The 26,472-nt window shown below is 38.9% G+C and overlaps 1 protein-coding gene across 1 annotated transcript in view; it reads left to right on the forward strand.

Moving 5' to 3' along the window:
• The window catches only part of ATXN10 (ataxin 10), a 169,308-nt gene that overhangs the window by 8,949 nt on the left and 133,887 nt on the right, over positions 1 to 26,472 (forward strand). The window contains exons 2-5 of the mRNA XM_012449460.2: positions 7,766 to 7,957; positions 11,298 to 11,380; positions 19,599 to 19,695; positions 21,562 to 21,720. Coding sequence (XP_012304883.1) covers positions 7,766 to 7,957; positions 11,298 to 11,380; positions 19,599 to 19,695; positions 21,562 to 21,720 — 531 coding nt within the window. The remainder of the gene's footprint in view (positions 1 to 7,765; positions 7,958 to 11,297; positions 11,381 to 19,598; positions 19,696 to 21,561; positions 21,721 to 26,472) is intronic.

A 26,472-nucleotide genomic window follows, 5' to 3' on the forward strand; every position in this document is an offset into this window, starting at 1 on the left:
AGAAAAGCGTACAGCCACGCAGACTGTCTCACTTTAAATTGCTCATCACTAAGGTGGCCCTTACTGCGACCTGTCCGTCCTGCTGTTTTCCCTAGTCCCTTAACTCTCTTGCCTACCTAGTCAGGTATTTCATGCCCTGTTCTCTTCAAACCTCCATCCCCTCTCACCCTCACTCTCAGCTTTCTATTTACTGAGAAAATAGGAGCAATTGGAAGATAATTTCCAGGAACTCTTGTCACCCTCTCTGCCCACCTGCTTGTATCTGTGCTATCATCTGCCTTTGCTTCTGTTCCTGTGGATGAGCGGTCTTGCTCTGAATGTACGTTCCCCATAGGTTTGCACTGAATTCCACTCGCTTTTGCACCCAGCTCTAGCAGTCTTCTTTTCTCCTCCTTTTAAAAAATCATCAGTTTTACCCTTTCTATGGGATTGCACTCATCAGTTTATAGATCTGCTGTTAATTTTTCCCATCCTAAGAAAAATGTCTCCCTCCATTTCCCTGAGTGATAATCCTTCCCAGATCTCAGAACTCCGTCCTCAGGCCTCTTCTCTTTTCTGCCTGTATTTACTCTCACAGTATTCTCACTCAGTCTTGTGGTTCTAGTAACTTAGTTTGCTGGTGACTAACATTTTTCTCTAGCTGGACTTTTTTTTTTTTTTTTTTTTTTTGAGACAAGGTCTTGCTCTGTCACCCAGGCTGGAGTGCAGTGGCATGATCATCACCCACTACAGCCTTGACCTCCTAGGCTCAAGCAGTTCTCCTGCCCCAGCCACCCTTGCAGCTGGAACTACAGGCGCGCAGCACCACACTTGACTAATTTTTAAAATTTTTTTGTAGAGACGGGGTCTTACCGTGTTGCCCAGGCTGGTCTTGAACTTCTGGGCTCAAGTGATCCTCCTGCCTTGGCCTCCCAAAGTGCTGGGATTATAGGCATGAGCCACCGTCCCTGGTTTAGCGAGACTTTTCTCCTAAATGCTAGGCTTGTTTATTCACCTGACTACTTCACGTTCTACTTGTATTTCTCCTAATCCTCTCATCCACCGGATATCCTCAGATTAGGCTTTGTTTCTGTAAACAATCAATACATCTTTCAATTTATGTCTCAGGCTGAAGTTTTGGGGTCATCCTTCACTCCCCTTTTTTAGACACCCCTCGTAAGAATTCAGCGTGAAGATAGAATTGGCTCTATCTTTAGAATATCCAGAATCTGATTTCTATTTACCATACCTGCTGCTTTCCCTCTGCTCTAAAAACAGCCTCCTAACTGGTCTCCTGCTGTTTTCTCTTTTCTCTTTAAGATTGATTCTTTACGGAGCAGCCAAAGGGATCCTTTTAACATGTAAGTCAGATGCTGTCACCCTTCTATTCAGACCTGTAATCCCAGCACTTTAGGAGGCCGAGGCAGGCTGATCCCTTGAGGGTAGGAGTTTGAAAGCAGCCTGACCACTATGGTAAAAACCCATCTCTACTAAAAATACAAAAATTTGCTGGGCATGGTGGTGGGTGCCTGTAATCTCAGCTACTTGGGAGGCTGAGGCAGGAGAATTGCTTGAACCTAGGAGGCAGAGGTTGCAGTGAGCCGAGATCCTGCCACTGTACTCCATCCTGGGCTACAGAGCAAGACTGTCTCAAAAAGTGAGAAAAAGAACCTTCCATGGTTTCACACCAGGCTAAAAGCCAGCGTCCTTCCACGGCCTCCTTTGCCTGTGCTGGGGGGCTCCGTCTTCTTTCTCTGAGTGGCACTTCTCTTTTGTTCTCTCACTGGGGTTCATCCAGGCCAGCCCTGACCTCCCTGTGGCGTGCTGTGTAGGCTTTTGCCTCTAGTCCAAGCTCTTCTCCCAGGAAGATGCATAGTTGGCTCCCTCACCTTTGGATCTGTGCATAAGTAATACTTTTAAAATAGTTTATCCCTGGTGGTCTAGTGGTTAGGGAAAAAAAAAAAATAGGGTTAAAAAATGTCTTATATACAGCATCTTTCTCTAAGAATATAAAGACATTCTCCATGTATTTTCTTCCAAAGGCTTGCAATTTTGTCTTCCATATATTCCTAAATCCATCTGGTGTTACTTTCTGGGTAGTTGTAAGTAAAGATCCAATTCAGTTTTTTTCCTTGTAGATTAACAGTTGTTACAGCACCTCTTAGAACACAGTCCATCTTCCCCAGGAGGTCTTGAATGCTATTGATAAATGCCATGTATCAAGTTACCACGTATGCACACTTCTGTCCCTGGATGCTCTATTCTATTCCAATGGTTGATTTTCTGTCTCTGAGCTAATTTCACCTTTTCTTAGCTTCTCTTTCTTTCTTTTCCTGTATTTTTAGAGACAAGGTCTCGCTCTGTCACCCATGCCAGAGTGCAGTGTTGTGATTGTAGCTCACTATAGCCTTGAACTTGTGGATTCAAGCAATCCTCCTGTGTCAGGCTCTCAAGTAGCTGGGACTATGAGGCACAGACCACTAAGCTCAGCTAATTAAAACAAGTTTTTTTTGTAGAGATGGGGTCTTGCTATGTTAGGCAGGTCTTGAACTCCTGGCTTCTGCCTCCCAAAGCACTGGGATTATAGGCATGAACCACTGCGCCTGGCCTTCTTAGTTCCTTTCATTTAACACAGTGCATTTGTTCTGATGAGAGATGGATTTTGAATGTGATGAGGACAGTGGGAAAGAGGAAGCATGTGGTTTTTGGGGAGTGGGGAGAGGACTGGTATGTTTGAAACCCTTTAAAGCAGGGGTTGCCAAACTATGGCCAGATCTGGCCCACTACTTGTTTTTTTTATGACCCATGGGGAGTTAAGAATGGTTTTTTACAGTTTTAAATGGTTGGGGAGATAATAAAATTCCATGACACATGACAATTATATGAATTTTAAATTTTGGTTTCCACCAACAGAGTTTCGTTAGAGCCCAGCCATGTTCACTCGTTTAGGTGGTACCTGTGGCTGCTTTTGTGCACCAGGGATTGAGAGTGTGACAGAGGCTGTTTGGCCATCAAAGCTTGAAATATTCACTCTATGACCCTTTACAGAGTAAGTTTGTGACCCTGCAAAATGGATTGATCTGGGTTGTCAGGAACCGCTTCAGAATCCTAGATGTGACAGAAGAGGAGAGAAGAGTCTAAGAAGAAGTTTGCGTTCTGTGCAGATTCCAAAATGTCGCCCTAGGCTGTTTGTGGCAGGAGATAAAAATGTTTTTATTTTCTGTTTTTGTTCAGTCCTGTCCAGTCAAATCAACAAGATTTATGGTTTTAAGTAACAACCAGTGATTGTTATTTTAATCTCTGAACTTGTGTGTATTTTAATAGTTTTTCTCACTGGCATTTGTTAAACTACTCTAAACCACATATGCCAATTTTTAAGTAAATCTAAGGTATTAGAATAAATCTTTTAACAAGTAGGAAGATCTTAGTTGTGGCATTACAATGAGTAGCATGTAGCTTTCTTTTTCAGTAGGAGGTCCCACCTGATAATTTAACTGTAAAATGTGTATACATACAGTATATTAGACCTATCTAACCCGTTACATAGAATCACAGGTAGTTTTCTTTTAATTTTTCTCAAATAGGACTTGCCAAGATTAAACCCTACAGATCTGTTCAGACTTGAAGGAAATGAAATTCTATCTCTTGTATAATTCAAAGGATTTTTTTTGGTTCTGTAATGTAACATTTCATCTATACATTGTCTTCAGGGTATGCATTCCTTTCTAATAGGAATGTCTAACGGTTGAATTTTAATTGTCCTTGTAAGTACTTTCTGTCTTCTGTGAATGAAGTAGCTAAGCTTTTTAAAGTCTCTGCGATTATTTTTTGTTAGTTTGGTTAAAGCAGAAATGACAGCAGTTATTATTAATAACATTTGTGATACCGGAGTATTGGTCTTTACTATTTCATTGTTGTTAGTCATTACGCATATTTAACTGCATTGCCTTACAGTGAACACAGATTTTTACAGACAAGACATTAGGACTACTACGGATCTGTAATGGCAAATAGTTTTCTTTCAAGGCTGTAGAGAAGGTAAAAATGTATAGAAGAGTTAAATGCTTTCATAGTATTTACTGTTATTGAATAAAAGCTGTTTGTCCTCATCTACTGAAAGTTGTTAATGTGTTTGTGGTAAATAGAAGCTATAGCTATTTATTGTATGACTCTAAAGGAACAGTTTTTACTGCCATCTTTTATAAAAGGAAACAGACATCTAAAACATGTTCTTTGTTCTTAAGATATTATTAAAATACAGTTAATTGGGTTACAACTCCTCCCAGACCTGCAACCACTGTATCATTTAAAGGGGAAGGAGAAATTCAATATTTGCTTAATAGCAATCATAAAATATCTACATAATATTCACATCTAGTTTCCGAGTTGAGGTTATATGGATTTCTTAATGGGAAAGGGAGAGTTGAGTGGATGCCTCAGTTTTCCCTTCTTTCAGTTGCTGACTCAAAGAGCACTGATCTCACTGCTCATGTCAGGCCTGATGCCTGGGTCTGAGCACAGGCTCGGTAAGTGCTTGGATTAGCAAGGTGGTGATGCAGTCAGGGGCCACTGAGTGTGCGAACAGTCTCCTCACTGTTTAAAACTTGAACAAAGTCAATTAGTGGGTGCCAGTTCTGGGCCCTAAAGATAGAGAAAAGAATAAAAGATAGTCTCTATTTTTCAAGGACTTACAATCTAGCTGGGGAGATAGGATAAGTAAATATTATCTGATATGGACAAGTTATTCCAGTCTTATGAACAGAACTCCAGGGAGGCATAGAGGGAGTCTCTTTGTCTGGAAAAGAGGAGGAGTTTCACCAGGCCTGTGAGTTTTCCAAAGGTTTAAAAGGAGATGCAAGTTTCTCCCAGGCAGAGAATTGGGAGATTTAGAGAGGACTTTCTTCTGCTGGTGGGATGTGTTTGAGCAAAGACCAAAGATTGGCGGTATCGGAGTTTTCAGGAATCCATGGTGTACAACCTAGGGAGAGCATATGACAGTGATCACAACCCCACATTAGTTTTCCTTTATACCACAGACATGAATTATTGTGTGCCAGATGGATGCTGTCATGATTACTCTTTAGTCGCTATTAATAGTTATTTGGATTTCAGGAATCTTTTGGTTGGCCTTAGCTCAGTTAAATGCTTTTCATTTGGTTAAAATTATAAAGGCATGATGCATATATAACAAATTCACGCATAGCATTGGGAATTATTCACAACATAATTCATAAACTTAGTATTTATTCTGTGGTCGGGATATCATTTTTCCAGTTTTCTTTAAGAATATTGCTTTTCTTCTGTCTTGTTTAGTCTGCACCATAGTTTGATTCCAAAGCTTTTGCTGTGCAAGGTACCAATTTTGAGTGAAGCAGACATTAAGATCGCAAGGAATGACTTCAGGGAAGACCACTCCCAGGGGAAAGGTGGTGCCCATGTGAGAGGCAGATGGCAGAGGATCAGATGAAAGAAAGAATTCTCACTGCTTTACTACAGCTGTGAATACACTTTTCTTAGTCATCTTAGTAGGAAAAGAGAGGCGTTATTGCAGTTTATTCAATTGCAGAGCTCTGCTTTTATTTGACTACAAAATTAATACATGGGTTCAAAACTTCATGCAGATGGGGCAGATAGAGGTGATTAGATTTGTTCTTTGTCCTAGAAATTGTGATCAGCCTTAGCATTCTTCACAATGTTTTAAACTCCTGGGTATTTTCTTAGCTTATTAGTGTCTACAATGTATTTAGTACTTTTTAAAGCTACCTTAAGAGTGTTAGTGACTTGGCTGGGTGTGGTGGCTCATGCTTGTAATCCCAGCACTTTGGGAGGCCAAGGCCGGCAAATCCTGAGGTCAAGAGATCAAGACCATCCTGACCAACAGGATGAAACCCCATCTCTACTAAAAATACAAAAAAAATTAGTTGGCGGTGGTGGCATGCACTTGTAGTCCCAGCTACTTGGGAGGCTGAGGCAGGAGAATTGCTTAAACTTGGGAGGTGGAGGTTGCAGTGAGCTGAGATTGCGCCATTGTACTCCAGCCTGGCAACAGAGCAAGACTCCATCTCAAAAAAAAAAAAAAAAAAGAGGGTTAGTGAATATTCTTCTTCTTTGGTCACTAAATATTCTTTAGTGACAATATTGTCACTAAAAATGGCTTATATACTTGTTTCATACAGTTTATTTAGGCAAGATTAGTGCTGTGCCCTTGAATTTTTATTTTTTAATTTGGTCACATCACTCAGTTGTTGAGACGCTGAGTCAAAATTTCATCATCTACACTCAGAGGGCTGACTAGGGGAGACATAGACAAATTATTTTATGTGTGGTTTCCCAGTTTTTAATTAATTTATACTCTGCCTCTTTCCAAAACCGAATTTAAGATGCCTTAAAAAATAAATACAATGAGAAAAAGATAAGGGAGGAAATTAGGGAGAGTGGAAAAACCAGACAGAAAAAGTAAGGATTCATATTGTTGTTATACATGGTCATAAATTTGACTCCAGACTTAAGAAAGGCCCGGACAGAGAGAAAACTTAATGAATAATGTGAATTCTATTGTCTATTTGTAAGATAAAAACCCACATCACTTGGTGTATAAGAAGTCGTGGTACTGAAGTTCAGGGAGAGAAGTATTTCCTCTGGCCCCAGAGAAGGGGCCTCCATAGGTGTCTCCTGCAGCAACTGAGCAGCTCTGTAATCTGGGCAGCTCAGTGTCCGAGTTCTAAATGAACATGTGGCTCCCTGCTGGTCTGGCTCAGTCCAAGGGCGAAATACCTTTTTCAGAGAAACAGCACGGTGATTCTACAGCAAGAGCAAAAGCAGAAAATTCGTATGATCCAAATCATTTGCGAGATACACTTAAATTGTCCAGTGTAGCAATTTTCCTTCTAACATTAAAACAGATTGCTGTTTCTTTAGGGGATTTATGGAATGAGGAAGTTGGCTTGCATTTAGGTGCCATGTTGCACAAAAAAATTCTTATCTTCAGAGCTCTGGAATGATAGCCAGTGTAGGCAGTACTCCTGGCATGAGAGGCATGCAGAGACTAAGATGCCCAGAGGGAACAGCCACGGGCTCCTCTTTCTCCCTGGGCATACATTCTTGGTGGAAGAACGGGCACACTTTACATTCTCTCTCCCTCCCTCTTTCCCTCCCTCCTTTCTCTCCCATCTGTGTCGCTGACTGTAGAAGTCAGGTGTGTGTGTTGTCAGCCTCACAGTGTCTCCAGAGTAGATAGTATCCTTGTCCTGTAGGAATATTGTCTTACAACTGAACTTAGGTACATATTGGGTGACAGAGGACCAGGCTATATTCTCTGTCTAGAACATTAAGTATAGGTACTGTGTTCTGATTAAGGGCAGATCCATAAGCACGAGCAGTCACCGGAACTGGGATTTGAGTTGTCATGGGTAGTGACATGACACTGCAGGCCAGAGTGCCTCAGTTAGCTTTGTGGCTCTGCCAGTTATCGGCTGATGATTTGGGCACGTTACTTACCATCTCTACTTCACTTACCTTTTCTGTAACATGGAGAGAATGGTGTTGGCTTCATAGGCTGTTGCAAAGACCAAATGAGAAAATACATGAAAAGGGACAAGAACAGTGCCTGGATGCGTAGTAAGTGCTCAATATATGCAGATCTTTTATTTGGTGTTCTAAGTTAAGAAGCTAGATCAGATAAGCCTAGTCCCTCTCCCCGCAATAGTAGATCAAAGCAGTTTTCTGAACAGGACATTTGGAAATTATAGTCTTTTTTCTGGTTTATAACAATTTTATCCTTTTTCAGAGAAACAGCACCCAGGACTATCTTCCAAAGAGTTCTGGATATCCTAAAGAAATCCTCTCATGCTGTTGAGCTTGCCTGCAGAGATCCATCCCAAGCAGAAAATCTGGCTTCCAGCCTGCAGTTAATAACAGAATGCTTCAGGTGTCTTCGAAATGCTTGCATAGAGTGTTCTGTGAACCAAAATTCAATCAGGTAGTATTCCTTGTAGTTACACATGTACCTTTGATTCTGTTTCTTTGTATATGTACATGCTGGTTCTGTTATTTGGCTTATCTGTTAGAAGTTGTTTGGGCTGGGCAAGGTGGCTCATGCCTATAATCCCAGCATTTTGGGAGGCTGAGGCAGGAGGACTGCTTGAGTCTAGGAGATCAAGATCAGTGTGGGCAGTATGGCAAGACCCTGTCTCTACAAAAACAAAAACCACAAAAAATTAGCCGGACATGGTGGCATGCATCTGTAGTTCCAGCTACTCAGGAGGCTGAGATGGGAGAATTGCTTGAGCCCGAGAGAGGCAGAGGTTGCTGTAAGCTGAGATTATGCCATTGCTGCAGCCTGGACCACATTGTGAGACTCTGTCTCGGGGAAAAAAAACAACAATAAAAAAAGAAGTTGTTGTTTTGATATTTTAGTATCAAACACTGTTATTGCAGGATTGTCCTTTACATCTGCAGGAAACAAGAGGACAGATGTAAACTACTGATTAAAACTAGTAGAAAAAGTTGTTTATTAAAACTACAAGGAAGTTAAACTTTAAAACAGAAAACAAAGAAGTGAACATCTAACATACTGATTTTTTTAAAAAGAAACTTAAAGTCCACTATGTCTAGCAGGAAGAAGTCCGCTGCAGGTCCTGCCATTGGAGTCTTTTCAACTAATATATAATGGGACAACATGTAATAGAGTCTGTTTAACAGTAGGGGCTACATTTCTTATTTGTATTTATGTTTTGAGGTATTTGGTTCTTTATAGTGTTTTGAAGCTGATTTTGAGTCCTTGTTCCTAGATTTTACTTGCTTAAGTTTACATGCAGTCGTTGACCTCACGTTGTAAATATTTTAATTACTTTCAATGTTTTAATTTGTTCCTCTTGTCTTTGAACAAGAAGCATATTTTGTAAATGTACAGCATGACTTGTCTTTCCTAAAGATCGTGTAAAGTTCCAAGCTATGCTTCCTCTTATTTTATGATGTGCACATTTTTAAAAGTAGTTAAAACATGAGCAGGCAAGCTGTCCAGTGCTGTTCTTTGCTTTTACATGTTGCTCTCTCCTCCCAGAACCCAGAATCTTTCTTGTTTGATTTTATGGAATCTGCCTTTTATTAAAAATTTTTACTTGAAGTCAGAAGCCACAAACAGGATGCTCACTTTCTTTCCTGGAATTGAATGTGGACAGAGCCTCCAGGCTTCCCTGTCACCGCTGTGACGGGTGAGATTGGGCTGGTCCAGAAGCCATTTGAGGGACTCCCTTCGTTTAGACACATATACCCGAGGCTTTGATATGATTAATGAGATTTTTAAGATCAAACGAGAGGGGGTAAAAAGTGAGTCATGTAACTTCAGTACTGAACCAGACTGGCCATCCATTTGCAGATACATGGATAGAAACAATAATAATCTTGATAGTAATAGTCAGCATTCTAAAATGTAACTAGTTATAAGCTAGAAGCATTTGACCAGAAGGCTAGTTTCTTCTGTCCTTTTCCAGTCAGGAGATGCTGTAGTGTGATGGAGAGGGAAAGGAGAGCCTTAGAAGTAACTTTGGACTGTGGCTGTCAGGTATACCTTTGTGCCTGGCTAACCTTGGTGGGGAAGGGAGCAAGCGTTTGGTGAGCCTGCCTTTGGCATCGGGCTTTGTCTCAAGTGCTTTACCTGTAGTATCTTCTTTAATTCTTAGAACAAACTCAAGAAATTTTTCCATTTTTACAAAAGAAAAAACTGCGACTTGGAGAGGTTAAATAACTTGTCTGAGAGTCACTTGTTAAGTGAGAGAGACTGGGAACATTCTCTCCATATCCAGACATCTGACTCTAAAGCTTAAGCTCAAAAGCAGTCTGCACTTACTGTCCTGAGCTTAAGCTCAAAAGCAGTCTGCACTTGCTGTCCTGAGCCTTACACACTGGTCCTGTTGTGGATGACTGCTCCATCCTTACATGGCCATGTGACCCTGGACAGGTGACTTGGTCTTCCTGAATATCAGTTTTCTACTCTGTAAAACTGGGTGAGCAATGTCTTCCAAACAGGCTGGTTATGGGATGCAAATGAGATTACTTATGTAAATGCCTAATGCACATAGTGTGCTCAGTAAATGTTAAGTGCACATAGTGTGCTCAGTAAACATTAAATGTTTCTGCCTCTGCCTTAGGAATGAATATATAATACAAGTTTATGTTAATACTACTTTCTTTCAAGGCAGTCAATTTTTATTTTCGGTTTTGAGTAATATGTGCAAACTATAAAAATTTAAACATTACAAAAATAAATACTATGGCAAATAAGTTATCAGTGATCTTTTGGTAGGGCCAGCAAAGCAATGGCTATGTTGTTTGTGATAATATCTTCTTATTGCATGCAACTTATGGTTGGGCTGAAATGAAAATGAACATTTAAGGGTGTTAGTTTTTCTGCCTCTTCCCTTCTAGGATTGTGTTATTATTCACTATTGATTTTTAAAGGAAAATTTCAACCATTTAGGGCAGCAGTTTTCGGAACGTAATTTTCTAGTTAGAAATACAACACAGAGGCCGGGTGCGGTGGCTCACACCTATAATCCCAGCACTTTGGGAGGCCGAGGTGGGTGGATCACAAGGTCAGGAGTTCAAGACCAGCCTGATGAACATGGTGAAACCCCGTCTCTACTAAAAACACAAAAATTAGCTGGGCATGGTGGTGCACACCTGTAATCCAAGCTACTCAGGAGGCTGAGGCACAAGAATCACTTGAACCCGGGAGGCGGAGGTTGCAGTGAACCAAGATCTTGCCACTGCACTCTAGCCTGGGCAACAGAGTGAGACTTCATCTCAAAAAAAAAAAAAAAAAGAAATACAACAAAGATTCTAGTAAAGACTTTGTGGACAAGCTTAACTAAGGCCAGTATTTCTGAGCCAGTCAGACTGCGACAAGTACATATTTTTCTGATGTTTTATTTTAAGTTGTTAAAGAGTTAATCAAAAGGTGTGATGCTATTAAGGCCTAGATCTTTCTGCATCTTTTGCACTTTGTGTGGACTGGGATTGTTTTTGCCAAGAATGCATGGAATGGGGCATAATACAATAAAGCAAAGAATCTGAGTCATAGGAAACTTCAGGAAGTACTTAAAGAAAACTGTTGAAGGCAGTTGGCTCTGCACATAGATATAACCCGTGCTGATAGGATTGCTGTACTTTTCCTGTAAGGAGCCAGATAATAAATAATTTAGGCTTTGTAATCTCTGTCAGATTTCTCAGCTCTCCCAGTATAGTGCAAAAACAGCCATAGACAATATATGAATGAGTGAACATGTCTAATTTTGTCTTTTTTTAAAAACCTGATATAGGAACTTGGATACGATTGGTGTTGCTGTTGATTTGATTCTTCTGTTTCGTGAACTGCGAGTGGAACAGGAATCTCTATTGACAGGTAGCATGCAATATAATTCATGGATTATTTATATCTTTATAAAGGATTCAAAACCGGTACTTTGAGTATTAACAGCGTTCATTAAAGCACATGTTCTCTATTTCATGAGATCGGGAAACTTTAATATTAAAGAATTATAAAGTTGTAGCAAATTCCGTTCCTGAATGGCTGAATTTTGTTCCTCCCACATTTGTATGTTAAAATCTGTCTGTTCTGGTTGCTATAACAAAATGCCTTAGGCTGGGGAGTTTATAAACAACAGAAATTTATTGCTCACAGTTCCGGAGGCTGGAAAGTCCAAGATTAGGGTACTAGCAGATTGGGTGTCTTGTGGGGGCTGCTCTCTTCTTCCTAGATTGGTGCCTCTTGCTTTGTTCTCCTGTGGTGGAAGGTGGAAGGCAGAAGGCACAAACAAGCTCCTTGGGCCCCTTTTATAAGGGCACTAATCCCGTTCACAAGGGCTCCACCATCATGACCTAGTCACTTCCCAAAGGCCCCATCTTATACTAGCATGTTGGGGATTAGATTTCAGCATATGAATTTTAGAGGGGCACAGATACTCAGATCATAACATGGTCCTAACCCCCAGTACCCAGAATGTGATTGTTTTTGGAGGTAGGATCTTTAAAGAGGTAATTAAGGTAAAATGAGGGTATATGACTAGTGTCCTTATAGGAAGAGGAAATCAGGACATGGCCATGCACAGAGTAAAGATCATGTGAAGACACAGGGAGAAGACGACCATCTACAGGCCAAGGAGAGACACCTCAGAAGAAATCAGCCCTGTTGACACCTTGATGTCGGACCTCCAGCTACAACTGTATACAAATAAATGTCTGTTGTTTAAGCTGCCCAGTCTGTGGTAAGACTAATACGCCATCTTTTATATTTATGAATGTGGCAGGCCCAGGCCCTAGTCTAGGTTTTGGATGTGAGCCAAACAGTGACCAAAACTGCCAAAAAAAATCTCTGCCCTTAGACAGTTCACATTCCGTTGAGGGGAGCCACATGTTAAGTGTCTAAGTCAAGTATCTAGTGTGATGAAAAGGGAACTTGGCTCTGATTGTTAATGGTTGTTGACTTGGGATTAAGAGAAACACCAAGCTTTTCTTTAGACTCATTGGTAGAATGGTTTTGGTCTTTGTTCTTCTAGCATCAACACCTTTCCATTGAACGGGGGTTATTATCTTAACATAATGTTTTGAAAAAACATAGATTTTTAATGTATGATCTCTTTGTCCCAGGAATTGAAATACTCTATGGGTAAACCTAAATTATTTGATAATAAAATCTTTTTTTTTTTTTTGAAAGAAAGAAAGAAAAAGAATAAAGAAGAGGAGGAAAAAGGAAGAGAAAGAGAGAGAGAGAATGGGAGTATTGCTTTCTTGCCCAGGCTAGAATGCAGTTTAGTAATGGGTATTGAAAACCTCTTTTATGCCAATAATTATACTTGATGTAAACAGGAAGGAATAAGGGAAGAAAATAACAAACGAGCAGCCAACCAATATTTCATTTAAACCTATGAAATGCTATGCGATTACCGAGGAGTGATTTACTTCCAATTATGTAGTCACTTATGGAATAGGTGTGAGGTGGTAATGTATGTTTTATGTATTTGAAGTGGAGAGTTCTATAAATGTTTATTAAGTTTACTTGTTCCGGGTCTGAGTTCAAGTCCTGGATGTCCTTGTGAATTTTCTGTCTCGTTAATCTATAAAATTGTTAGCTCTTCTTGTTACATTGATCCTTTTGCCATTATGTAATGTCCTTCTTTGCCTCTTTTGCTCTTTGTTGCTTTAAAGTCTACTTTATCAGAGGCGAGAATTGCATCTCCTGCTTTTTATTTGTTTATTTTTACTCTCTGATTGGTTGATAAATCTTCCTCCTTCTCTTTGTTTTGAGTCTTTGTGTATCGTTGCATGTGAGATGGGTCTGGATGCAGCATACCAATGGGTTTTGGCTTTTTATCCAATTAGAATATATATAACTTTAATACTGGCATTTGATGCTAGCTGGCTGTTTTGCCCATTAGTTAGTGTAAATTTTTCGTTGTGTTAATGTTCTTTTCTTTTTGATATATTTTTGGAAAGGCTGATATTGGTTGTTCCTTTATATGTATAGTGCTTCTTTCAGAAACTCTTGTAAAGCAGGCCTGGTGGTGGTGAACTCTCTAAGTACTTGTTTGTTCGCAAAGGATTTAATTTTTCCTTCGATTATAAAGCTTAGTTTGGCTGGATAGGAAATTCTGGGTTGAAAGTTCTTTTCTTTAAGGATGTTAAATATTGGTCCCCACTCTTTTCTGGCTTGTAGGGTTTCTGCTGAGAGATCTGCTGTAAGTCTGATAGGTTTCCCTTTATGGGTAACCTGACCTTTCTCTCTGGCTGCCCTTAGTATTTTCTCCTTCATTTCAACCCTAATAAATCTGGCAATTATGTGCCTTGGGGTTGGTCTTCTTAAAGAATATCTTTGTGGTATTCTCTGTATTACCTGGAGTTGAATATTACTCTGCCTTGCTAGGTTGGGGAAGTTTTCCTGAATGATATACTGAAGAGTATTTTCCAACTTGGATTCATTCTCTTCATCACATTCAGGTACACCTATCAAACGTAAATTAGGTCGTTTCACATAGTCCCATATTTCCTGGAGACTTTGCTCATTCCTTTTCATCCTTTTTTCTCCAATCTTGTCTTCTCGTTTCATTTCACTGAGCTGGTTCTCGACTTCTGATATCCTTTCTTCTACTTGATCAATTCGACTGTTTAAACTTGTGCATGCTTCGCGAAGTTCTCGTGTTGTGTTTTTCAGCTCCATCAATTCACTTATATTCCTCTCTAAATTGTCCATTCTCATTAACATTTCATCAAACCTTTTTTCAAGGTTCTTAGTTTCTTTGCATTGGGTTAGAACAAGTTCTTTTAATTCACAGAAGTTTCTTATCACCCACGTTTTGAAACCTGCTTCTGTTATTGGAACACACTCGTAATCTATTAAGCCTTGTTCCGTTACTGATGAGGAATTGCGATCCCCTGTAGAGGGAGAGGCATTCTGATTTTGAGTATTCTCTGCCTTTTTAGGCTGATTTCTTCCCTTCATTATATATTTATCCGTCTGTTGTCTTTGTAATTACCGACTTTCTAACTAGGTCTCTGAGCAGACGTCCAACTTTTGATTCCCAGCGCCGAAATCTGAGCAGTCCACTGCGCCGGCCAAAATAGCGGTGTTAAGATTGATGGTGCTTTTCTGCCCGGGAATCTCCGGACTCTGCACCAAAAACTGGCGCGCTAAGGCACCAGCAAAACCGCCGCGCCGGCCACAAGAGTTGCCCTGGCGACCCATGGGGCTCCTCTGCTGGGAATCTCCTGGTCCGTGTGCAACAAATATTCGTCTGAAAGTGTGGCGTCCTCTCATTCTCTGCGCTTTCACTGGGAGCTAGGAGCCCGAGCTGCTAGTGATCAGCCATCTTGGATCTCTCTCTTCGGGGTTTCTACCTGATAATAAAATCTTAATGTAGGCTGGGTGTTGTGGCTCACGCCTGTAATCCTAGCACTTTGAGAGGCCAAGTTGGGCAGATTGCTTGAGTTCAGAGGTGCAAGACCAGCCTGGGCAGCCTGGTGAAACCCTGTCTCTAAAAATATACAAAGGCCAGGCGTGGTGGCTCATGCCTGTAATCCCAGCACTTTGTAAGGCCAAGGTGGGCAGATCACTTGAGATCAGGAGTTGTAGACCAGCCTGGTCAACATGGTGAAACCCCTTCTCTACTACAAATACAAAAATTAGCTGGGGTTGGTGTTGCATGCTTGGAATCCCAGCTACTCGGGAGGCTGAGGCAGAAGAATTGCTTGAACCCAGGAGGCAGAGGTTGCAGTGACCCGAGATCATGCCATTGCACTCCAGCCTGGGCGACAAGAGCAAGACCCTGTCTCAAATAAATAAATGAATACATAAATAAAATTTTAATGTAAATTTCCAGGTGGATAAGTTAGATGTACTAGATTATATGTTAAATTTTGTTGTTGCTGTAGTAATAACTTTACCTTATAAGTCAATGAATATATCCTTTAAATGATAAATCGCGTTTAATTTAAAATATGATTTGACTTACAATTTGTTTTGTATACAATTTTAATGCCTGTACTTTGCATGTAACATGAGGCATATTCCTATTAATGTTAATATGTGTGCTTCTCTTGGTAGATAGATAAGAACTAGAGGTGATGGTCTTTTTTCACAGGTGAAATAGGCTAAATTAGCATGTTAGAGGCACTGCCTGACTTGGTTTGATTTCTGTGATTTCTTAATGTTTTCATTTTAAACTCAATTTGCTAAAAATTTTTGGATCTCGCTATTTGATTTTGAAGCCTTCCTTTGGGAAATGGTAATTAAAATGAATTACATCATTTAGGAATTTACACACACAATACATCTCCAAGCATCAGTAATTTTAAAAATATTCTCAAGAAATTGAAAGGATGTAGGATTTAGCTGTGAAATGTTTTTGCGATACTATATATTTAAAGATAACTTCTGTAGTTCCATTTTATAATAAAATGGAAGCATCAGTACTCAAAATTGGGGAATTATAAATTAGCAGTAAAGTCTGTGTTTCACCGTGTCACTTGGGAGGGCAGCTATTTTGAGATCTCTGTGTGGTATGGTAATTCAGTAAGAAAGTTCAGAATGTACTGTGTCTTATAACTGGTAATCCTGATGGGGCAGGCAGTGTGGCACTCCAGAGCTGAAGCACTGTGGTGGGCAGAAGGAGGCTTCTCTTTGAATGATACATCCTAAATAAAGAAGCAAAGGGGAAGTGCTGTCCAAATGCTGTGATTAAATAACTATTAGAGGGGAGCCAGCCCCTCCAACATGTCCTGGATTTCATCACCGCTTGCCCACGCAGAAGCTTTTCTCCTGAAATTATCCCCTTGCTCTCAGGCAGCCTCTTTTTTTCCTCTTTACTCCATCATTTTCATAAGCATATAATATGCTCTCCTATTTTTCATTTAAAAATACCTTCTTTTGACTCCATATCCCCCTCAGTCCATTATCTCATTTTTCTGCTCTATCCTAAATGTGCTTCAAAAGATTTATTTAGTTTTTACAATATATGGTAGAAGATTACTTCATCCTTTCTTCACAGGATTAATTTTCACTGAAGCAGGTAGATGACCTAAAAAAAAATTTAAAGGAACAGATATCTGAAACTGCTTTTATGAACCAGTTTGTCATTGAGGAATAAATGGGTTGTTTGGTTGTTGGCTTGACTGTTTATTCACTCATATTCACTAGTCAGGGTAGATTCTTACAGACCTGTTACATGTTAGGTGTATTAAGAATTGTTCTCACTTTGGGAGGCCGAGGCGGGTGGATCACGAGGTCAAGAGATCGAGACCATCCTGGTCAACATTGTGAAACCCCGTCTCTACTAATACAAAAAAATTAGCTGGGCATGGTGGCGCGTGCCTGTAATCCCAGCTACTCAGGAGGCTGAGGCAGGAGAATTGCCTGAACCCAGGAGGCGGAGGTTGCGGTGAGCCGAGATCGCGCCATTGCACTCCAGCCTGGGTAACAAGAGCGAAACTCCGTCTCAAAAAAAAAAAAAAAAAAAAAAAAAGAATTGTTCTTAATTTAGGTAGTTGCTTTTGTATGAGTTTAATTATTTTTTATTGATGTGAGATTCATATAACATTAACCATTTTAAAGTAAACAGTCAAATGGCATTTAGTACATTCACACTGTTGTACAACTACCATCTCTACCTAATTAAAAATATTTTTATCATCCTAAAAGGATACCCTATTTTCATTGAGCAGTTGCTTTCTTTCTGCCTCCCTGTAGCCCCTGGCAACCACCATTTTGCATTCTGTCTCTGGATTTACCTACTCTGGATATTTCATATAAATGGAATCATAGAATTAATTATGTGACATTTCGTGTCTGACTCCTTTCACTTAGCATAATGTTTTTAAGGTTCATCCACCTTGTAGCGTGTATCATTGCTTCATTCCTGTTTATGAGAGAATAATACTCCATTCATCATTTGTTGGACATTTAGGTTGTTTCCACTTTTGGCTGTCATGAGTATCAATGCCCCTGTGAACATGCTGGTACATGTATTTATTTATCTGTTTTTAATTCTTTTGGGTGTATACCTAGGAATAAAATTGCTGCGTCAGATGGTAACTCTGTGCTTAACATTTGAGGAGCTGTCAGACTGTTTTCCGTAGCAGCTGAATCATGATTGTTCCCATTTCTTGCATCCTCACTGACTCTTTCAGGATTGTAGTCATCCTGGTGGGTGTGAAGTGGGGGCACTTCATTGTGGTTTTGATTTGCATTTTCCAAATGCTCAAGTAGTTCTTGGCCATTTGTAAATATTCTTTGGAGAAATGCCTACATGAGTCCTTTGTCCAGTTTTTAATTGGGCTGTTTGTCTCTATTTCTTGTGGAGTTGTAAATGTTTTTTATACTGGGAGATACTAGGGATCATACTGAATCTATAGATCAGTTTGGGGAGAATTGCTGTCTTAACACTATAGAGTTTTCAAGTTCATGAATATGGAGCATCTCTACATTTATTCAGGCTTTTTCAAATTTTTCAGTTGTGTTACTGTTTAGTAGATGGTTTGTGTTTAGTGACAGATAGTATCGGAAGGATGTTACTGAGGCAAGAAGGAAAATGGAAAGGAAGTAGTATTTCTCATCACCTTCTTGAAAAAGTCAGCTAGTGAAATGTCTGAATTTTAGTTGGAATTCAACAATGAAATTTGGATTCAACAGTGAAACTTAGAAAACATTTTATGGTGTGTTAGTTCAAACTTAATACAAATAATCTTTTAAAAAGTATTCTGGTTCCTAACAAAGCGCATATACTCTTTTGACTCTGTGAGAACTTTATTCTAGGTAGATTTTTAGCAGGGTATGTGTGCCAGTTTTTTGTTACCACACTTGAGGTAAGAACTGTAATTACATTGTCAAAATAATATTTAGAGTATTATTTTCAGGGAATAATTGCAGTGGTGTGACGAATATATTATGCTCATCAAATTTTTTGTAAACACAAGCATGAGTTATTTTAATTGAGTTATTGGTGTTGTTTTTGGCCTTTATTCTTTCTTAATCTGTAAAAATAATGTTGGGATTTTTGAGGGTCTTTATAACATTTGTGGTATTTACATAAAGATCAGTTGGTAAGCTGTTTGGTAAGGTAAACTGTCATTTGTACCTGTCTGGAGTTTTCTTTTCTTGTGTCTAGGACATCTTGAAGTCTTTTCCTTTTCAGAATTGTGTTCTGATCCTGAGTATTAATCTTAGGTGCCTGATGATTTCTTGGGTCAGTTGGTTTTCAGATCAACCTATACTATTGGCCTTTTCTGCATGTTAAGTTTTACACAGATTTGAGTGTTAATATTCTAAAATATTCAGTAGAAATTTCTTTTTTTTTTGAGACAGAGTCTCAGTCTGTCTCCCAGGCTGGAGTGCAACAGCTTGATCTTAGCTCACTGCAACCTCTGCCTCCCAGGTTCAAGCAATTCTCTCTGCCTCAGCCTCCTGAATAGCTAGGATTCCAGGTGCCCGCCATCATGCCTGGCTGATTTTTGTATTTTTAGTAGCAATGGGATTTTACCATGTTGGACAGGCTGATCTCGAACTCCTGAACTTGTGATCTGTCCCCTACCCTTGTCTTCCCAAAGTGCTGGGATTACAGGTGTAAGCCATTGCACCCTGCCAATAAGTTAATTAATTTTGTATGCAGATTATATTGTTTTGGTAAGGCATATTAATTTTTTTTTTTGAGATGGAATATTACTCTGTCACCCAGACTGGAGTGCAGTGCCATGATCTTGGCCCACAGCAACCTCTGCCTCCTGGGTTCAAGCAATTTCATGGCTGAGTAATTTTTTGTACTTTTAGTAGAGATGGGGTTTTGCTGTATTGGCCAGGCCGGTCTCGAACTCCTGTCCTCAAGTGATCCACCTGCCTCCGCCTCCCAAAGTGCTGGGATTACAGGTGTGAACCACGGCGCCCAGCCACGGCATATTCATGTTATTTCCAAAGTGACGTTGTGGAGAGAGACCTCAATTTTTAAAAGAAACAAAAAAGAAGCAAGCAGAAACTTTCTATTTAATAACATAGAGAATATTTCTTAAGATGTAATTATTTATTCATCGTGTTTAATCATTTATCTTTTTTTTTTTTTTTAACTTTTATATATTCTTAGCTTTTCGCTGTGGCCTGCAGTTTTTAGGCAACATTGCTTCACGGAATGAAGATTCCCAGTCTATTGTTTGGGTGCATGCTTTCCCAGAACTGTTTTTGTGAGTATATTGATAAGGATTTTTCTAACTTGAGGAAGATTGTGGTTATATTTTTCCATTTTATATAAAGTTCGAAAATAGGAAAAACTAACCCACTGTAATGGAGTTCAGGACAGTAGTTGTTCCTGGTGGGTGGGTACCAGCTGGGAGAGGGCATTAGGGAAACACCTGGGTCCTGGAAGTGTTAGTCTACATCTTGACCTTGGTGGTGGTTACATGGATGTGTACGTATCTAAAGTTTGTTCATTGAGCTGTATGTACACTTAAGATTTGAGCCCTTGAGCCCTTGATTGTATGTCAGTTTAATTTTAAGATAATAAAAGTCATGGATAAAGTAAGTAATATTGTTAAGGACACTAAAATTTATGAGAAACATTAAACATAAAACATCAAAGTGTGGGCAGTGAATTAAAATTCTTTATATATTGAATACCTATATGCTCAGCACAATGCTGTATGTTTGGAAGATAGGGAGAATTGTAAGATATGGATAAACAATCAGTTTATCAGTGTAAGAAGTGGGTAACCAGTTCGTTTATCAGTGTCAGATGTGGATAACCAGTCCATTTATCTGGATTGGATTGAGACCATCCTGGCTAACATGGTGAAACCCTGTCTCTACTAAAAAATACAAAAAATTAGCTGGGTGTGGTGGCATTCACCTGTAACCCCAGCTAGTTGGGAGGATGAGGCAGGAGAATCGATTGAACCCTGGAGGTGGAGTTTGCAGTGAGCTGAGATCATGCCACTGTACTCCAACCTGGGCGACAGAGTGAGACTCTGTCTCAAAAAAACAAAAAAACCCGATTTTGGACAGCTAATATCTGCCAGGTTTTGGGATAGGTGATTGGAATATGGTGGTAACTTATATATTCATTATTCCTGAAGATATCATTCTTTTGGTTGGGGAAATAAAGGAACAGGCACGTAGGTTGTGATGTAAGAACTAAGGTAATTAGGGTAAATCCAGGGTGTAATAGAAAAATAAGGGAGAGGCTTAAGTGTAGGACAGTCAGAGAAGTCTTACATATTGCTTTTAGTTGATCTCATTTGATCATCACAAAAACACTGTGAAATAGAGAAGGTTTTGTTATTGTATTTCATTTTTTATATCAGAAAACATATTAAGAGAGGTTCTTTGCTTTCACCCTTTATGCATTTATGGGACAGATGTAACCAAATTTGAATTCCAGTTTTGTCAGCTGCTGGCTTTGTGCTATTGGGCAAGTGAAGCTAACAGATTCTTTATCTGAGATATATGAATAATACCCCCTTCAGAAGAGTATTATGAAATTTAAATGAAAACAAAATTCTGCCATCTTGTGTAACCCATGATATAATTGACAATCAATGTGTCAGTGACCTTCCCCAGGTCACCTGGCTGATAGCCAGAGGAGCTAGGAGTTACAGCGAGGCTCTGGACTCCAAATTCTATTTCTTGCCCCACTGTACCATCTCTCCTGTAGACATCTTGCTCCCAAGGACTATTAAAGCAGTGCCAGCAGTCATTAAGGTATCATTTTGTACCTGTTGAATTTTTTCTTCCTAACAAGAATGAACATTATAGTGTTTTATAAATGTAATCATTTTAATCTTTTTCTCTAATGGTTAAGTTATTTGCTTTTTGCCTTCTGAGTTCTAAGTCAACTTCAACTTTAATATTTTGGATACTTTTTATTGTGACTAAGTTTATATTTATTATTTTTACAGTAAATAACCTACTTATTTTAAAGTGGTAAAATTCTTCCATAAATCCTTAAAAGTATTAGTATGTAGTGAATTTGCTAATGGAATCACTGTTATTTTTGTGTTTTATTTTGTCATGTTACTAAATTGGGCTAACAATCTCATTTCCTTGTTTGGAAGGTCTTGCTTAAATCATCCAGACAAAAAAATTGTTGCCTACTCTTCAATGATTTTGTTTACATCCCTTAATCATGAAAGAATGAAAGAACTGGAAGAAAACCTCAATATTGCAATTGATGTCATAGATGCTTACCAAAGGCATCCTGAATCAGAATGGCCGTAAGTATCTTGTTAGAAGTTTGATTGCTTTAGGACATCCTGACAGATCACGTTCCTTGTAGAGGTTTTAAGTAAAAATTTGCATTGTGATAATTGAACAATAAATTAAAACTTAACACGTGTTGACAAAATTAGAAACAGTTTTGAGCAGAATCTAGAGAACTTGTAAAAGAGGTGAATGAAGTAAGGCTTGAGTTGGGCCTTCAAGGTCAAAGAGAATTCTTTAAGGGGGTGAGGAGTAGGAAAAACATTCTTGGTGTACGAATAAACAGTTATGAAATGCCCAGGCACCTTTGGAGTATACAGATCAGACTGTTGTGGCTGCAGTAGATAGTTCATTAGATCAGAGGTTGGTGTGAGCCTTGTGAGCATCTGTGCAGATGAGATAGTCATTGCCATTTAAATTGCTCCCCCCATACATAATACACTGCCACCCCTCATACATAATGTATTATTTCTCTCTGATTGCTTTTAAGATGTTTCGTTGTCTTTTCAGAGGTTAATTATGGTATTGGCACAGAATTTTTTGGGTTTACTCTTTGGGGTTTCCTCAACTTCTTCAATCAGTAGATTTACGTCTTTTGCTAAATTGGGAAAGTTTTAGTTGTTATTTGTTTGAATACTTTTTTCAGGCCCTTGTTCTCTCTACACTTCTTCTGGGACTTCATGTTTTAGGTCCACACACAGTCCAAGGCAGGGCCAGGGCTGTGCCTCAGCTGTTGGGACAGTGAAAATTACACAAGATATAACAATCTACTTTTAGGTTTAGACAGTTTGTTACTTATATAGACAGAAAAGAAGAAGCCAAAGGGGCTAGCTCCTCCTGATTCTTGTCCCAGACACCACAAGGACATGGATGATTAGGATGTGAATTGTGAGATACCCCATTCTTGAGGAGCCCTTCTTGACTGCTTAAAGATGCTTTATATGCTGAAAGGGGCAGGGCAGAAAGCTCTGTACCTCATTAGCGCAAAACTTATCAGAACCTGTCTCACGACAGCCTCCCTTAGGAGACAGAAGAGCAAAAAGGAGACAGCCCCAGAAGCCTCAGGCCTCCCATCTCGTGTTCCAGGAGGATTACAAGGTATTCATGCAAGACTCAGATTAGCCACTGTTCAGGCTCTGGCATGCATGGTATATATGGATATGGCCAAGGTCACCAGGGCACTATGTAGAGCTGTTCCCCTATACTCTGAACATACAAGTGTTAGTCTTCTGTTGTTGTGTTGCAAGTCCCAGAGGCTCTGTTCAGCACTTTTTTTTCTAGTCCATTTTCTCTCTTCACCAATACCACAGTGTCTTGATTACTGTAATTTTATAGTAAAATTTGAAATCAGGAAGTGTGAATCTTTCAACTTTGTTCTTTTTCAGTTTTTTTTTTTTTTTGTCCTGGATCCCTTGTATTTCCATATTAATTTTAGGATCAACTTTTTAATTTGTTTTTTTTAAAAAAAAAGGGCTAGAATTTTGGTAAGAATTGCATGAATCTTTAGACGAATTTGGGGGGATATTGCCATCTTACCTCGATTAAGTGTTCCTATCCATGAATAGAGGATATTTATCTATTTATTTAGGCCTTTTAAATTTTCTTCAGTTATGTTTTGTAGTTTTTAGTCTATAAAAGTATTGCATGTCTTTAGTTCAGTTTATTCTAAGTATTTTATTCTTTTTGATACTATTGCAAATGGAGTTGTTTTCTTTCATTTTTGGATTATTCATTGCTAATGTGTAGAAATATCACTGATTTTTGTATATTAATCTTGTATCCTGCAGTCTTTCTCGCTCAACTTATTTATAGTTGTTAGTATTTGTGTGTGTGTGTGTGTGTGTGTGTGTGTGTGTGTGTGTGTGTGATTCTTAGGATTTTCTCTGTACAGGACCATGCCATCTGCAAGGAAATAATACTTTTTTCTTTCCGGTTGGGTTACCTTTTTTTTCTTTTCCTTGCCTAGTTGCCCTGACTGGGAATTCCAATACAGTATTGAACAGAATTGCTGAGAGCAGACATGTGTCTTATTTAAGATTTTAGTGGGAAAGTGTTCAGTCTTTCAGTCTGTTACTGCCTGTGGGGTTTTCATAGAAACCCTTGCTCAGGATGAGAAACTTTTCTACTTGTACTGATTTTCTTTTACCTGTTGAATGTTTTTATTATGAAAGTCTATTGTATTAGTTATATTTTGTGTCTGTTGAGATGCTCATATGGCTTTGTCTTTTAGTCTCTTAATATTTTGTCCAACAGTTATTTTTATACTTTAAATCAACTTTGCATTCCTGAAATAAATCCTGCTTGTTCATAGTGTATAATCCTTTTTATATGTTGCTGGATTCGGTAATATTTTGTTGGGGATTTTTGCATCTATATTCATAAGGCATATTGGTTTGTAGCTTTTTCTTTTTGTGATTTTCTTATTTTGGTATCAGGTAAATACTGGCTTTACAGAATGAGGTTTGGTTTTGTTTTGCTTTTGCAAGATTGTGAAGGATTGGTATTCATCTTTAAATATGTAGTAGAGTTCACTATTTAAACACCATCTGGTATTGGGCTTTCTACATGGAAAGAGTTTTGGTTACTAATTCCATCTCTACTTGTTACAGGTCTGTTCAGATTGTTGTCTTCTTGGGTCAGTTTTGGTAGCTTGTTTGTTTCTAGGAATTTGTCCATTTGGTGTAGGCCAGGGATCCTCCAGCCCCCGACCTGTGGACTGACACCTGTCCGTGGCCTATTAGGAACAGGCCCACACACCACAAGGTGAGCAGCAGGGAAACGAACATTTCCGCAGGACTTCACCTCTTGTCAGATCATCAGCCACGTTTGATTCTCATAGGAGCACGAGCCCTGTTGTGAACTGCGCATGCGAGGAATCTAGGTCACACACTCCTTATGAGAATCGATTACAACCAATGCCTGATGATCTGAGGTGGAACACTTTCATCCTGAAACCATCCCCCACCCCGGTCTGTGGAAAAATTGTCTTTCACGAAACCAGTCCCTGGTGCCAAAAAGGTTGGGGACCACTGGTCTAGCGTATCTAATTTGTTGGCACAAATTGTTCATAGTAGAAAACTCTTAGACTCTTTTTTATTTACGTAACGTTGATAGGAATGTCCCCTCTTCATTCCTGATTTTAGTAATTTGAGTCTTTTCTTTTTTCTTCTTTGCTTTAGCTAAAGGTTTGTTAGGGTTTTTGCTCTTTGCAGAGGATGAACTTTTGGTTTTGTTGATTTTCTTTACTAGTTTTATATTCTCTATTTGATTTATTTTGTCTTTAATCTTGATTATATTCTTTTTTCTGCTTGCTTTGGGTTTGGTTTGCTTTTCTTTTTGTAGTTTCTTAAGGTGGAAGGTTAGGTTATTCATATGAAATCTTCTGTCTTTTTTACATAGGCATTTACATCTACAAATTTCCTGGTAGAAACTGCTGTAGCATCCCATGATTTAGTATTCCATAAATTTTGATGTTTGTGCTTTTATTTATTTCAAATTATAGTCCAATTTCCCTTATGACCCATTGGTTATTCGGGAGTTTGTTTAATTTCCACGTATTTGTATATTTCTTAAATTTCCTTTTGTTATGGATTTCTGATTTTATTCCATGTGGCCAGAGAACACAGTTTATATGATTTCATTCTTTTTGAAATTACTGAGGCTTGTTTTATGGCCTGACAGATGGTCTGTCATAGAGAATGTTTCACATACACTTGAGAAGAACGTGTATGCTGCTGGTTTTTGTGGCATGCTCTGTAGATACCTATTAGGTCTGGTTGGCTAGTTGGTTGGTAGTGTTGTTTAAATCTTCTATTTCCTTGCTGATCTTCTGTTCTAGTTGTTCTCTTTGTTATTGAAAGTGAATTATTGTCCATTTTATTCCTTCAGTCTGTCAGGTTTTGCTTCCCCTATTTTCAGGCTCTGTTAAGTACACACACACATAGACAGACACGTACGTTTGTATGGTTGTTATGCCTTCTTGATGCATTCACCCTTTCTCAGTATAAAATTTATCACAAATTTTGTTGTTTATGTTTTAATAATCTCCCTTTTTAAAAACATCTGTTTTTACATATGTTTTGCACATAGTGGTTAGGTTGTGATTAGGGCACAGATTTTCTCCAGGGAGTAATCCCGGAGCTGCATGTAATCCCACTTGCATTCATAGGTGAGGTATGAGCTTTTTCAATTTTGGCTTATTTCAGTGTAATCTTCTGTCATTCTGTTGAAATTATACCTAATTTTAAAATTATTTATTTTTCTGATTATTCACTTGTATTTCAATTACAATTTGCAAACAAACAGAAGTTGGTACATAAATATGATGTGTTTGACTTAGAAAACTTCCCTTTGTATGCAGATGTAACATGACAGGATCAACCATTAGAGTCCGCTTATAGAAATTTTCTGTAGCTGAGTTCTGTTTTATTTGTTAAGTACCTTGCGTCTGTATTTTAATTATCTGCAGTTATTTATTTAGCAGCTTGGAATAAAGGGCAAAAGGTCATAAAGGGCAAAATATAAAATCTATTAATAGCTTAAGTTAAAGTTATCAGAGACCACTGGAAGGAATTAAGAAAGGGACAAATGATGAATGTAGTAGCCAAATGATCACTTCTGCAGGTGCAGAATACTTTGATTTTGTAGTGAGAGGAACTCTGCATTTTGTAGTAAGCAATGAGATCACAGAATATCCAGAGGCTTCTGACAAAATTGTTTTTGCTGTTAAATATAACCTCATCCCTGGAAATTGGAGAAAACCCACT

The sequence above is a fragment of the Aotus nancymaae genome, unplaced genomic scaffold (genome assembly GCF_030222135.1).
Source record: "Aotus nancymaae isolate 86718 unplaced genomic scaffold, 86718_ANA_hifiasm-v0.15.2.pri h1tg000076l, whole genome shotgun sequence".
NCBI lineage: Eukaryota > Metazoa > Chordata > Mammalia > Primates > Aotidae > Aotus > Aotus nancymaae.